General features: G+C 39.9%; 1 protein-coding gene across 7 annotated transcripts in view; it reads left to right on the plus strand.

Annotated features, from left to right (window-relative positions):
- The first annotated feature begins 209 nt into the window (after positions 1 to 209).
- CREB5 (cAMP responsive element binding protein 5) overlaps positions 210 to 14,848 on the plus strand; it is a 256,030-nt gene continuing 241,391 nt past the window's right edge. Inside the window, exons 1-4 of one of the 7 annotated variants that reach the window (XM_027639338.1) lie at positions 225 to 288; positions 1,216 to 1,320; positions 1,471 to 1,525; positions 4,328 to 4,386. In XM_027639338.1, the coding sequence (XP_027495139.1) occupies positions 1,318 to 1,320; positions 1,471 to 1,525; positions 4,328 to 4,386 (117 nt within the window). In that variant the 5' untranslated portion in view covers positions 225 to 288; positions 1,216 to 1,317. Of the gene's footprint in view, positions 289 to 1,215; positions 1,321 to 1,470; positions 1,526 to 4,327; positions 4,387 to 14,848 lie in introns of those variants that run through there. The other 6 variants (XM_027639339.1, XM_027639340.1, XM_027639345.1 and 3 more) reach the window with 6 other exon arrangements.

Consider the following 14,848-nt stretch of genomic DNA (forward strand, 5'->3'; position numbering starts at 1 on the left):
GCGGCTGCCCGGGGGGCGGGACGCGGTTTCCAGGCTGACTCACGCCCGCCCCTCCCCGCGCCCGGCGGGGCGGGACCGCCCGAGGCCGCGCCCCCGCCCCGCGCTCCTGGTCGCCCCTCTCCCCCCCCCGCCCGGCACGGACCGCAATGATTTAGAAGTTCAGGAATCCCACGTGACGTCACGGAGGGTGATGTAATGCTTCTCTAAATAGAACGTATTGTAACCGTCCCTCAGTCCAACGTGGTTCCTCCGGCCGCGCTGCCGGTCCCGTCCCCGCCGCGCCGGGCGGTAAGTTCCTAAAAATACAGGGCTACCCCGGGAAGGCGCCCGGCGCGGCGCGCGGCGCACCCCGCAGTGCACTCCGCATGGAGCGGAGCGGAGCAGCAGTGCCGGGGTGCGCGGCTGGGGAAGGGGCAGCCTGCGGCTGCAGGGGCTCTTCCCTCCGCCACCGCATCTGCTTCGGAGGCAGCAGCGCCAGTCCTCGCCGCGCCGCTGCCGGCAGCGGGGATCCCGCCGCCCCCTCGTCCCCGCCGTGCTCGGGGAGAGGGGACGTGAGCGACTCTCGAGTCCCGCGGAGGGTCGGGCAGAGCAAGGCAGGGCGGCGGGGGACGGGAGCGCAGGGTCGCCGAGCCGCGGGTTAGCCGGACTCCCCTCCCACACTTCGGGGAGTTTGGGAAGTCTGCGTGTTGCTTCCCGGGATGGGCCGGGGTGGGATGCGGCAGGCAACACCCCGCTGCGTGCTGCCCCGAGCGGAGCAGGCGGGTGGCAGCTCCCGTCGGAGGGGCCGCGGAGCCCCCGCGCCCGCGGCGGGACGGACGGCTCCGGACGGCACCCGGCGGTGACAGCTCGGCGCGCGCTGCCCCGCCGTCCCCTTTCCCCGCAGTCCCCAAACTTCTGGACAAGTTTCGCGGTGGCGCCCGGGATCCCCAGAGGGCCGGGACCCGCCGACGGTGGCCGCGGAGCGGTGCGCGGGGCGGTGCGCGGCCGCCTTCCCCGTGAGACATCCCGGGTGCCGGGCTGCTGCCGGCCCTTACGTCATGCTGCGGGCCGGTGCGGGGCTGATGCTCCTTTTCTGATGCCGTCGGGTGCGGGGCAGGGGAGGAGTGCTGACAAGGTCCCCTCTCTGCAGTCTCGGTCACCCTTCTCAGCCCCTCTGCTCCACTCATCATCCCCCTCCCCAGCTCCGTGTCCCCGCGCCACTATCCTCTCTTACAGCGGTCTCTCTTCCCCCAGCGAAGTTTTCAGGACGATAAGAGCTGCAGGAGTGTAAAGGGAATACTTGCTAAACTCTGCCTCCTCTATTATTTATGTCCAAGCATGGTGAGTGATCCTTCATCTCTAGGGCTCAATATTAGCTCTACAATCGGAAAGAGAGAGGTTGTTTCAGAGATGGGGGTAGGAATAAAGGAAAATGAAATGTCCATATGTTGTTTGGGTTTTGTTCTTTTTTTTTTTTTTTTTTAAATCCAGAACCATGTGGGAAGTGACTTAAGGAAAAAGATTAGAAGATTTCCATATATTATCAGTAAGAAACAGTGCTTAGCTAGAAGAAATTGAAGGTAGAATAGAAGCATAATAGTTACTGAGAAGCATCTTTTTTGGGCTTTCCTTGAGAGTGTGCGGTTTTCAGAGGGATACTCACCCACTGGCGTGCACTAGACTTTCCCTGTCTGGCTGTTTGGACAAGCAGCAGTGTGTCAAGTAACAGTGGTGTCGGAAAACTTTCTTGTAAGACACTGTCATGCAGACATAATCTAGAAACTGGACTAAAAGAAAATTGAGAGGTGGAAGGTGAGAGCGGAATGAAAAACATAGCATAATTTGTGGCGATTTTGCTGAAGGAGTTATGCTTCCATAAATGTATGGTTTATTTTCAGTATAAAAGTGTACAGTGGTGAAAATCCTTGCTTGGTAGTTTGTAACTTTCATGTAGTGAATGAGATTGTTGCTATCGAAAGCTCAAAATTCTTTATAAAAAATGGCTAAAATCCTTATTCGTGACTCCTTAATCCTAAAGGGAGCTGTACAGGTCGCAAAGCACTAGGGAAAAGCGTGATTAATGATCAGTGATTAGTGATAAGTGATTAGTGGTTTTATTCAAACTGTTACCTCTGACCAGAAGCACACATCAGAGGATTAACAGGCTCTTTAGATAAATGCTCATTAGTGGAAGGGGGAAAGCAAAGATAATAGGCATGCACACAGGGACAACTTTCTAGGAAAATCATTCCTGTCTCTGGCATAATAAGCTCTATTAGCAGAAAGGCTCTTTAATTTAAAAGTTGCTTTTATCTTGTAAATCAAAGATGGATGTAGAAGTTTGCTGCGCTATTATAGCCTAAATTTTCCCATATCCACTAGATGTGGATTATCTCGGTAGCGATATTTTATTAAAAAAAACCCGCCACAATTGAATCTGTAAGAAACTGAACATTCCCAAGTGCTAAAGCCCTGCATCCCTGAGGCATCTGCTCCTAACAGGCACAGCAGCTAACTAGATGGCGCAGTCCTGATCTCTGTGAATGTATACTCCTGGGTTATGAACTTAGCAAGTAGCAGCTTGCTAGGTGTCCTTCAACACAACAAAGTTGATTCTGTGCTGGGTTGGAGGCTAGAAAGTGCTATGAGTTTGTAGTCACATTTTCCATGTCAGTTAATCGAGGGAGTTAAAGGCTATTGGAAAAATTAGTCTCATATACTGAAAGAAATGGTGAGAGAAAGAAGAGAATGAGAGAAGGGCAAATAGCTACAGCTTGGGACATAACTCTTGATTGAACTGTTTTTTACTGCTTAGATGAAGTACACTCTGATAGCCTTAATTAATGAAGCCTGAAAGCTCTCAGGAGTTTTTCCCCCATCTATCTCTGGCAAAATGAGAGGATTTTTTTAAAAAAAGTCACTAAAAAGAAAAAAATAGTTGGTGTGGTGGTTGAACGAAACAACTTGGACTTGACTGTACCCTACAGATTTTGGTAAGGAGCCTGTTTTTATGATAACTAACCAGGGATTTCTCATTACGCTTTATCATGCATGTATTGTGAAGAACTGGTATCTACTGCTGTCGATAGACTTGGGGATGTTTCCTTTGTCACGTTAGTTTACATGGGATTTATTTTTTGTTTCATCTGTGGAGATCATCAAAGTTTCAAAACTTTAAATGAAACACTTGAGTGTAACAGGAAATAGAAATAATGAACTTACGGCATAAAAAGAAACTGCTGTAATCTTCTATTGTTACATCTTTAATTGGAGACTCTTAGGAATAGTCAGGCTAGTGCTTAAAATCAAAAAGTTTTGTAATAGCATATAAAAAAGGCAATAAGTGCTGTTGCCAGTCTGGAATATTGGATGGCACTTTTCCAAGATTTAAAATTGCAATATTTTTAAACGTTTACACATTTAGAACAAGCAGAAACCTTTTCCCCTCACCAAAACACCCATTTATAGTTCAGCTTCAATTTATCAAACTCTAACTCTGCTAATTTAACCCGGTGAATGTCTTATTTAAAGAAAAGGTAGAAGTGAGATTCTATATGTCATTTCATTTATATCACCATTTAGCAAAATGACTTACACTGATAAAGAGTAATAGGTACTTTTTTAATTTGATGTTCACATCTTCACTTTGAGAATCTAAAATGTGCTGCAATCATTTACACATATCCTGTGCACTGCCGAGGAATCTTCTGTAAAAGATTGTTACAGTGAGAGCTAGAGTTCACTCTGGAGCTGATAAGAGAGAGGCAATCTCCCACTGCCTTCAGAAGGTAGCTTTTACATACTAAATCTTTCAGCTCTGTGTGGGCAGAATCTCTGAGCTCAGTAAGTCTTGCAGGATGATTTGAAACTGGGTTATTAAGTTGTCTGCTCGTGGCTCCCTTTAAAAACCTGTCTCTGTGCCCTTAATCAAGACACGAAGATCTTAAATGTTGGAAGAGCTCTTGCAAGGTTGTTGTTGCTTTTAAAACAATTTATTTAATCAAGGACTTTACTCTTTCGTTATCCTGTGTCTCTAATTTCTGCTCTTAATTAACTTTCTGGATTTCCTATAAACCTGTTGCTTTGAGGACTTATACCTATGTTAATGTATGATTAGCCGTCTTTCGAGCTTAATTATAATTTCAGTGACTGTCTTTCTTATAAACTCTTTATTATGAGAAAATTATTTCTGAAAAAGATTTTGCAATAAAAGCAATAACAGCAAAACTGTTTCTGCTTAAAACATTTTTTTAAATTATTCTTAAGGACCATATGATTTATTATTGGAACAAACTGGTATTTTTTCTCAAGGCCCATAAACACTGATTTTTCTTGTAACTCATTACAGGAATACTCTACTCATCAGACGCAGTTGCTGGAAACACAGATAGATGTATAAACCAACAGGTATTTAAATTCTTCTTCATAGGTCCAGGTGATTCTTTTGCTTTGATGTGGTTTTGGTGATCGCATACTAACCAAGTTAACGGTAGGCACATATAATTAAGCTGGCCTATTTGACTTAATCTTAATTCACGTGTTAATTCTCATTGATATGAATACATAGGAGTCCTGGTGGAAATACTTAAAATGCTTTGAGATTCTGTCAGTCATAAATACTGACTCCAGGGCTGATCAGACAGCTTGGCAGGTCACTCTGCAATATTTCAAAACTATTTCTGTTGATTTGCCTTCTCTCTGTGCTGCATGCTATTTAACCTCTGAAAACCCCCCCTTATTTCTAGGTATATGATATATTCTGCTCTGCAATATATAATGCTCCAGATCTTTTAGGCCTCTAGCCCTAAAAAGGATTTTTAAGGCTTCTGCGTTTCTCTGCCTTCAGAAATTATCAAAGTTGATCATAAGTTTAAAGCAACAGTTTGGAATAAGAACTATGAAAACATTTTTTCCTCTTACCAAAACTCATATTACTATGCTAATTTAAAATTCTTAAGGTGTAGTATTCTCTGACAAAGACAAAACAGCTATCTCAGACAACATCTTATCATGCTGTATTTTAACAGTAGCGACATTATAACAATAAGTACAGAAAATAGATTGACTTGTAAAACGAAAATCCTGTTATGGAAATACATTTTTTTTTTGTTACATATATAATCAAATAAATCATTTAAATTGTCTCAGGTATACATAACAAGCACAATATGACATACATAAAATAATTGTTTTGCTGATGCGATAAAAGGACTTGTTGAAGCAGATAAGCTGTTGTGTCTTTTTACGTCCAAGGAACTGTTGTGTTGGTTTGTGTACTGATTGTTTTGCTCTTATTATGGCTCATGTTGAAGAGGCAATCCTGAAACTTTAAAATAATAGTTCCCCTACTATTTTTCACTAAGATGTTATTTTACTCTGTAATTAAAATTACCGAGAGTCAGCATTTTTTTTATTAGCCATCGCATGGGAAATACAGCTGTTATTTGCCCTTAGAGAGTTTGGAAAGAGTTGGTTACACTGGTTTGTAAGTTTCTAGATTGTGATATCAAATGCTATTTTATAAACACAAAGAGATTTTCCAAGGATTTCGCTGAAGGCTGTAGGATTTTTGAAGTAAAACATTGAAAGCTTACAACAATTTCCTTAGCTTAAAAGATGTTTTGATTTTGGTTCTTGTTTCCATCTTATATTTTTTTGAGAACTTGTTCAAGAAGTCAGTCCCACACACAACTTGAAACACTGTCATCAGCAGTGTTTGTCTAGGTGTGCCATTTTAATAATCTCATCCTTTGAGCCAGCTCATGTCACTGTCATGCCACCCTGCCACATAAGGTGATTTGAAGGTGTTGGATGCAGCCCCATTTGGCCCCAGAGCTCCACTTAACGGGTGATAAAAACGGCAATGTCTTTAGAAGAAGCCAGAAGGAATGAGATTTAAAATTAATTCGGAAAAAATACTACAAAGCCTCTATTACCTTTGCTAGCTGATTCTGCTTTTCTTTGGCTCTGAATGTTTTCATTGCTCTAACAGGGTACTGAGACCTCTGTTAGCTCAGGAGCTAGACATGGTTTGATCTCACCTGCAGTTTTCTACCCCACATAAACTCTACAAATAACTTCTATTGCCTTTTTAACCTTTGCAGTGTTTTCTCAAACAGCTTGCTTTGGGCTCATCTCAATTTCTTTCCTTGTCTTTGGGTGCCACCACTCAATGAACATTTCAATGCAGTTAAAATGCCAATCTCAGTATGTTTGTGTGTTTTAAAGTTTTTTGTCCAGGGCTGTATTGAGTTTAAACTAGTCATCCTTAAATATACTGCCTAACTTTAATACAGAGAAATGTATTTAGTTAGGCTGATTTTTCTCATTTAGAGGAAGCTGCCTTTTTGCCTATTTACTTCGTGCGCTTGTGCTTTCAGTTACTCTTTTATTGCATGTAAGAGTGTTGCTCATCACCACCCTTTTCTGATCTGTTTGCAAGTACTCAGAAGTTAATTTGGGGGCTCTGTAGCACAGTAAATATAATCTGAGATTGAGTTTAGGATGCATTTTATGAAGTGGCTAAAACAGTAAGCACTAAATTGAGATTTTACCATATTGTACTCTCTCTCTTTTTTATTTTAATTGTCCTTTACATCTTTCAGTTCTGGAGTGCTGAAAATACTACCTGCAGAGTAGTATTCTGCCTAAGTAAACACTCAAAGATATGGATGATGATATTAGTAGGTCACTTGGTCATGTATTGATGCTGCAAACCAGCTGCCAGTAATTCCATCATGGGTGAACTAGTTTACCGTCGTTCACAGTCCAAATATACCTCGCACTTAACTTTTAAAAAAATTTTTATTCAACAGCAATAGTCTGTTGCTAGGTAAGGAGCTACAAATTGTGAATGGCTTCAAGTTGTGCCAGGAGGGGTTTAGACTGGATATTAGGAAAAATTTCTTCATCGAAAGGGTTGTCAAGCATTGGAACAGGCTGCCCAGGAAAATGGTTGAGTCACCATCCCTGGAGGTAATTACAAGATGTGTAGATGTGGCAGTTGGGGACATGGTCTCGTAGTGGATTTGGCAGTGCTGAGTTAACGGCTGAACTTGATGATCTTAAGGGACTTTTCTAACCTAAACGATTCTATGATTCTCTAATAGTAAATCATACTTCCACGGGTGCTACTCTGAATTAATTTTAGCCAGTTGGTTAAATCTGGGCTTGGTTTTGGTTCTGGTTTAGGTCAGTGAATGAGTTTGTCACTAAATATTTTTAGGCACCCAGCAGGAACTCCAAAGGTGACCTGATGGCAAAGAGCCTGGAATTGTTCTTGTCCAGAAATGTCACTGTCTGTATTAGAAATTTGGGCTTGCCAGGACCTCACGTATAGGAAACTTCTCTTGGGATGACTGTAAAATGCAACCTGAAGAAACTAAAAGTGGAGCAATGGAGTAGGAAAAAGATCACCAATTGCTCTGGTCAGAAATATCTTTTATTACCTGTTGTTTAACTTAATTATTGAATGAATGCTTTAGGTAGAAGAAATCTTTATTAAGGGTTTGTGGCAATTTCAGCCACCACATCAACTTCCTTTTTTGTAACATAAAAAAAAAAGCTCCTTTTGCTGGCCATGGCTGGGGGGAGAGGTGGCATTTGCATATTTTTTTCAAAGGTTGAAGAGATCAAGATCAACATCTGTAGAGACTTTGATCATTTTCTAGAGAGTGCACAAAATGATGGAAAAGAAGGGATTCTGTAGTTAAAAACAAGTTGAAGAATTTTCCTTCTTTCCTTACTTTTACGTCTGTAAGTGTATCTGTGTAGCACTTAAAGGTTTTTTTATACCCATTATTAAATACAGTCAGTGTAAGTTTCTTTTACTGGATGTGCAATGGAAAAGTATTTAAAAAAGATAATGGGAGAAAAAAATGAATGATGTAAAACTTAAATCACTTTCTACAATTCCCATACTGTTCTTTCATTCTTCAGTGCTAATAAAGCAGCTCATGGACTCAAGCTTGAAAATAGGTTAAATTCAAGTAATTGATGGTTTATCACAAAAAGTGAGAGAAACCAGTAATTTAACTATTTTGATGAGAATCTTTTAAAGACAAGTTTCTCTAAATAATTTTCCATGAAACTAGAAAGCATCAAAAGAGCCATGGGTTTTATGACTGGGTTCGGAGAATTACATTCTTGTGGATTTAAAAAATATCACAGTAGAGCCTAGTTCTCCACTCACCCCAATACAAATCTGGAGCAACTCTATTGAAATGTGGAGTTACCAACTGCAGTAACACTCATTGAGAAGAAAATTAGATTCACGGGGTCTATTCTGAACGTAGCCTATCAGTTGTGCGCTGTGCAAATCCCATTATTAAAGTAATAGCCTTACATGTCACGTTAAGGACGGCTGTTTCCCCAAGATGAACATGTTTGTAGCTCTCCTCATCTTGTGGCTACTTTTTAAGGGGGAGGGGGATATTGAGAATACTTATTTTCAGCTCAATTAATATTCCTTCCGTGCACTCTCCTTCCTCTCACGCGCTTTATGTGTGGGTGCGCAGTCTGCACTCTCCATCATCTATCTGTCTGTGTCTCTTTGGCTGTGACAGTCTCCACTCTGGCCTCAGGCTTGCATAACATAGATGAAAAGCCCACCAAGATTTTCAGTTAAACATGGCAGAATATAATTCTGCTCCTAAATATGATGTGCATTTTCACTCTTAACGATGCAGCTGTGAATTGGAAGTAACACCTTAGACTTCAGTTATGATTTATTATTATGGAGTTTTTGGGTCTTCTTTTCAGTTTTGGAAAAAAAAAATAGGGGGGAAGAAGCGGGGAGGCAGTGTAGCTCAGAAGTGTTAATAAATTGAAGTATTTGTTTGCAGCACTGGAAAGCAAGACCCAGGCCATTCCAGCATCTTGCACAGTTCCCAAGCTGACCTGACAGCGAGAACAAAGTCTTTGAGAAATGGGGAAGAATATCATCACTGCCTGAGCTACGCTGATTTTTTTTTTTTAAATAGCAATCAACAGGGAATTTTGGATGAAGAAAAACACTGTAAAGAGTGATAAATAGACAGTGTCCAGTGTACAACCCCCACTTTCCTGAGCTCTAATCATGTATGCTTGCTTACAGTTTTCTTCATTTGGCCCAGGATATGTGGGGTCAGCTCTGTTTCTTTTGAAATTGGTATAAATCCATTGACTTCTCTGAAACTGTGTGGAGTGAGGGTATGGCCCACTGTTGTTTACTAATGGCACACAATGGGCAACTTCTGTGTATAATCTTTTATGAGAGGATAGAAAAAATATTTTTAGGCCTTATAACAACTCTGGTGTGCAAAGGTTCTCTGGACCCTTAACCATCCAGAGGTTAATTAAAAAAAAAAAAAAAGAAACAAACCCACAGCTATTATTTCATTGCCAAACATTTTTAAAAAGCACTATTTATGTAGGCCCTATATAAGCACACATTGTTTTATGTTCCTTCTGCTGGCTTTGCGTTTGACTAAACCATTATTCTCAGAGTGCTGCTGTGCTGAGATCATCAGTGATGATGGTGTGAAAACAAACAAGTTTTAGCATGAGGAGTCACTATATAATTTGACAAGGAGGTTGTCAGCACCAAAACATCCACATTAATTTCATCTCTGGTCAAAGCAAAATAAAAATCAGATGGCTAGTGGGAAACAATACATTCTTAGGAGGAAGGGAAGGGGACTGGATCTAATTCTGCAAGGTACTGTGTCAACCAAAAGGAGGACCCATCTCAATTCCCATTGAAGTCAATGGGTGTTGAGGGCACTCAGGACTACTGGCATTGTGTCCTTTTTCTCCAAAGTTTAGTAAAACTGCTGACATGAAACTAAATTCTTTATTAATTCAAACTGCTAGCAAGTCCTTGGGAGAAAAGCTCTATTTGTTAAAGGTTGAGGTATGCTCCATCTCTTCAACAGAGAGCTAAAAAAGTATATATTCTAATTCTGTAGCCTTCGAGGAGTCCTTCAACATGAAGAGTTCTGCATATACCTTAATGGTACAAAAATTCTGCTTCAGAGAAAAACATTTCTGGCCTCTGTTACATTACACAAAATAGGGAGACAACTTCCTATTTTGTTCTATTGAAAGTGATCTTTAATATTATCAAGAATGATTTTGTATTCCCTGATGTTAAATTAAAAAGCTTTGCTACTAATGAATGCAGCTACATGTAGTCAAATAGGTGCTGTGAAAAATGATCAGATACGTGAATGCCCCCCAACTTTTTTTTTTTTTGTTCCTCAGTGAAAAATTATGGTGAGCTGTTTTTAACAGAAACAGTTAAAGTCAATGAATCCCAGATGAGTCAACTAACTTAATAATACTCTAAAATTTAGGGGTTCCAGATAGTTTATTTTACTGCTATACTGTGGCCTTACCTTTGAACCTCTTACTGCATTATCTAAGTTGACTGCAGCTTGCAGGATACACAAGGAAACACTATGGAAAACATTGCTCCCTCTGTAGCAATCAGAATGCTACATGTTTTATTTTCTCTCTCATGCTGTCTGATTCTATACAACTTTTCTTGCCAAAAAGTTCTTATTCCAAAATATTAAGACAGCCTATTTCTAGGCTGTCAGTCTTCCAGTTTTCATTTCAGAGTTTTGAGTCAGTGCAGTGTCAGCCAAAAACTTTTCAACTGACTGAAAATTTTTAGGGACAGAATGAATTTAGAAGAAATATTTTCAGTGTTGTAATTAATTCTAAATTAATTTATAATGAGGACAATAAGAGATAGGATGATGGCTGTTTCATTAAGCTAGTCATGAAAGTATATCGGATTTTCTTTTAAAATTTGTATTTGCTATGTTGATTTCAAAGGTACTGAGGATGCCTTGCAAGGTAAGGGTCAGTTTGACATACTGTGTATGCAGAGCTCTCTTGTTTTGAGGAAATAGCCTTCTTTGAACAGGGGAAGATGTAACATTGGGAGTGCTGCTGAGCCCCTGTGGCCACGTTGCGTGGTATGACAGCCTGCGATGCACGGCGGGTGTGACTGTGGCAGTGAGATCCACCCATGCCTCTCCCCACTAGCAAAATTGCAGCCAGCAGGGTTCAGGTGCTTTCAGAAAGCCCAAGCAAGATTTCAAACAAGTCTCTCACTTGGCTCCACTGCTAGAAAATACTGGATAGTGAATTGCCCTTGTTTAAATTTATAGAGGTGTTAGTGCAGTGTAGCACCTGAAATGGGCAGGTATTGCATGGAGAACAGATTTTGTAAAATATCAGTTGTTTGTAGGCTCACATCACAGAATTTTAAGAGCAAAACCAAGTCTGCAATCTGGCAACTGGTCCTACATACTGTAGGACTTTTTTTTAGCCTTTTGTAACTCTGTGGATACCACTTTCCTCACATACCCAGTGCCTTCCTACTAATCATCCTCAAAATACATGCTAAAAAAACATCATCCCTTTGGTGCCTACATTAAAATGCCAGTTATTTCTCCATTTAATGACCAACTCTGCTTGGAGCCACCTGTGCTCTCAAGTATGGTGTATGAGATGGCCTCAAAACTGGCAAGGTCCTGACAGAGCCTCCTGTCTCTTTCTAAGTCCCATATTTAGCACCGAGGGGATTTCCTTACCGTTGCATAGAGAAGACAGTTGAGCCACAGAGTTCTTCTCTTCACCTTTTCAATCCTGAGTTAAATCAATTAGCAGTTGCCAGGGGTAAGGTAGGTGCCCTGTGAGCAGCAGTTTTGGAGAGGAGTACACCTGGCCTGTGCAGCCATGCTGGTGACATTTTCTGAGGCAAAAATTATTCACCATGACACAAAGTACTTCACTGAAAAGCACAGAGGCCTGAAAGTGTTCACAGTTACAGATCAAATTTTGTGAGTAGCTTCAGCCAAAATAAAAGGGGAGGAAAATATGTGAAAAAGTCAAAATACTCTCTTTCAACATTTTTTCAAAATGAGATACATCTCCTTTGAAGATTGACTTATATTAAGGAAGACATAAGGCACTACATCTTTCAGAGGTTTTTATTTTTTTTTTATTGAATAAAGTCTTTCAGGTTGATGCAAACACTTTTATGTTATCTGTTTTTATTTGTCTGCTCTTGTTTTAGGGGGCTTGGGTCTCTTTATCTTTCTTGTCTGAACAATATAATTCTGTTCACGTAAGATAGGGACAAGCTCCTGGAAAGCTGTATTGGTAGAAAACTTCAAATGGCTGGGTAGAGGCCTTTTTTTGGCCATATCTCCCAAGTATTTCCTAAGACTTGGTCTGATCTGTTTTGATCTGACTGGAACAGAGAAGATGATTGCCTTCCCTGGAGGGCAGTGCAAAATTGACTCAATCAACTGATGGGATCAGAAAAAAATTGGCTGAAAGAAACCGTCTTTGTACAGCAACTTTGCTGAGAGTAAATTTAGTAGAGGCTGTCTTCTACTAAAAATGCTGTCAGAAATACCTTGGACCTTTTTTCCATTAAATAATTGCATAATCGTCAAATTCATAATTTCAAGAAAATGAAGAAATCGTCTCTTTTGGTTATGCTACTGGCTTAGGTTTTTAGGGTTTTTAAAAATTTATTTCTTCTTTACAGGAAATGTGGATATCTTAAATGGAAATATCTGATTGGGAATTATCTGGTGGAAGTTCTGATAAAGGCCTAGATTAATTTAAATATTCAAGGATGGATTAGAAATGAGCTGAAGGAATAATTAATGTTTCCTAGGTACAGCTTTTTTTTTTTTTTTTTTGGCTTCGAGCATATTAGTTTTTCATTTTTTATCATGAGACATAGTGGGTTTTGATGAGGAAGAAATTCTTGTTTATTCTAGTTGTGTGGAATTGCTTTTCTTAAATCATGTGTAGTATTTAATCTTCATGTGATGGCTCTTTAACTTGTCTTTTCAAGTGTGTGTTTTGGTGGCTTGATGGTATGTAGAACATTTCCTTCCTGTACTTCAGCATTTCTAACCAAAAATCTGAGTATGTTTGAAACCTTAGCTTATTCACACTTCCTAATCATAATCCCCTTGGTTTCCTTGTCAGCACCTTTGTGGTATTTCTCTGGACACCTCTATCTAATATCTCCAGAGGTTATTCTACAGAGTAACCTTTGACAAGATCTATTACTTACTACTTACCGCTTTTAACAAGGTGAAAGGAGGTCAGTCTCTGTAAAAAGCAGGCATTATTAGAATGCTGTAGAGTCTCTTGGTGGCTTGTACATCTCTTCTGGCAACACTGAAAATCAGTTCAGCCACCTCCTCTACAGCACAAAGTAAATTACATTTATGACTGGATATGACTCTATGTAGGTAACATACGTCCTTGGGAAAGTGGTTACTTCGTGCCTTGCAAAGCTCCAGGTTCTTTGTCAAGGTTGTAGCATACTGATGCACCCACTGGAATCTGTGAGTTTTTGCTGTCAGCTTCAAGAGTAACAGGATTTCAGGCTGTTAGTTTCTGTATGATCCATTTAACTGAATTTCATGGCCAATGCTAATGATGTTTGCTGCTGCAAGAGTTGAATTGGTAATTTGGTTACACCTCCTGTCAGAGTTCAGGATCTTCTAAATGAGAGCTGGTGTTGCCTGTTTCTTTAACCAAATTAAGATGCAAAATCTACCTCCTTCTGATTTGAAAGAATGGATTGCAAAATCTCAGTCAAAAGAGTAACTACATGATCCTTTTGGCTGATGTACAAAATCTTAGAAATGAGACAAAACATATTTTCTCCCAGATTAATTAAAAAGATGAGAAATTGTTCAGGAGAGTTCAGACAGATCCCAGAAGTATTGAAAATACAATTTAAAATGAATGTCTAGTCAATTTATCTGCATGCATCCTCTAAAACATGAATGAAAAATCTTTCCAGGAAGCTTTGAAATATCTTAGTCTGGGATTTTGCCAATGAAGGATGATGATATTTTTAGTCTGGTTCTATCAGTTACTTACCACATTGTGTTCCTTCATGGTTTCTGTACATGTAACTCTTAAAAAAACTACTGGTATACCTTTCATATGCAAATAGCTATAGTACAGGGAAAAAAACCCACTATCTGAACTTAACAATAAACAATAAAGATTTTTCCTCTCAACCCCAGACACTGAAAACCAACTAACTTGTTGATAACATGGCTTTCACTTTCTGTCCAGAGTCTATCAATTAAGCACATGCAGCCAGTGCCTGAAATGCTTTGTCTTGGAGTAGAGTTTAAATTTGATTTACCTATTGGGAGCACATTGCCACATGACTACTGTACATGTATGGCCTGGGCAGCTGGGGTGGAGCTCTTTGCAAAAATTAGGCATAATAACTGTCTTGAGAATATTAAAAGGTATATAGGAAGAGCAGGTTATAAATGTGAAATGTATATTACTTATTTTTGCTTCAAATAAGAAAATAAAAAATGAAGAGAAATAACGCTTTTTTCTTTGCTATGATCATATAGAGGTTAAAATATAAACTGCTAAGGCAAAACAACTTTCTGCAAGATGAAAAAGAGATTTCCTTGGAGTGTTGCGGTTCCTGATGTTCTGCTTGTTTCCTGTGTCAGCAACATCTCAAAAATTAATTCACTAAGAATTTACCTGTAGGAGTGTTTGGCATATTTCTTTTTTCCAAACCCACTCTTTATTTTTCAGCACACAGACAAGTCCTTTTTTTTTTTTTTTTTTTTTTGGTGTGGTGGTGGTGATGGTGGTGTAATTTTAATTAATGGTGTAATTGCATCTTCCTCTTTGGTTCAAACTCTTTGTAGTTAGAGATTTAGTAATTTACCAAGCAAATTGGCCTTCATCTGAAGTGTTAACTTTATCCATGGGATACAGCTTTTAATTTTAAGAGCTCTGGTCTTGCTGAGATGAGCAAGTGTTTGCAAAATGTTTCTTTGAGACTGAACTCTAGAGAATG

This window comes from Corapipo altera, unplaced genomic scaffold (genome assembly GCF_003945725.1).
Source record: "Corapipo altera isolate COAL_440 unplaced genomic scaffold, ASM394572v1 44, whole genome shotgun sequence".
NCBI lineage: Eukaryota > Metazoa > Chordata > Aves > Passeriformes > Pipridae > Corapipo > Corapipo altera.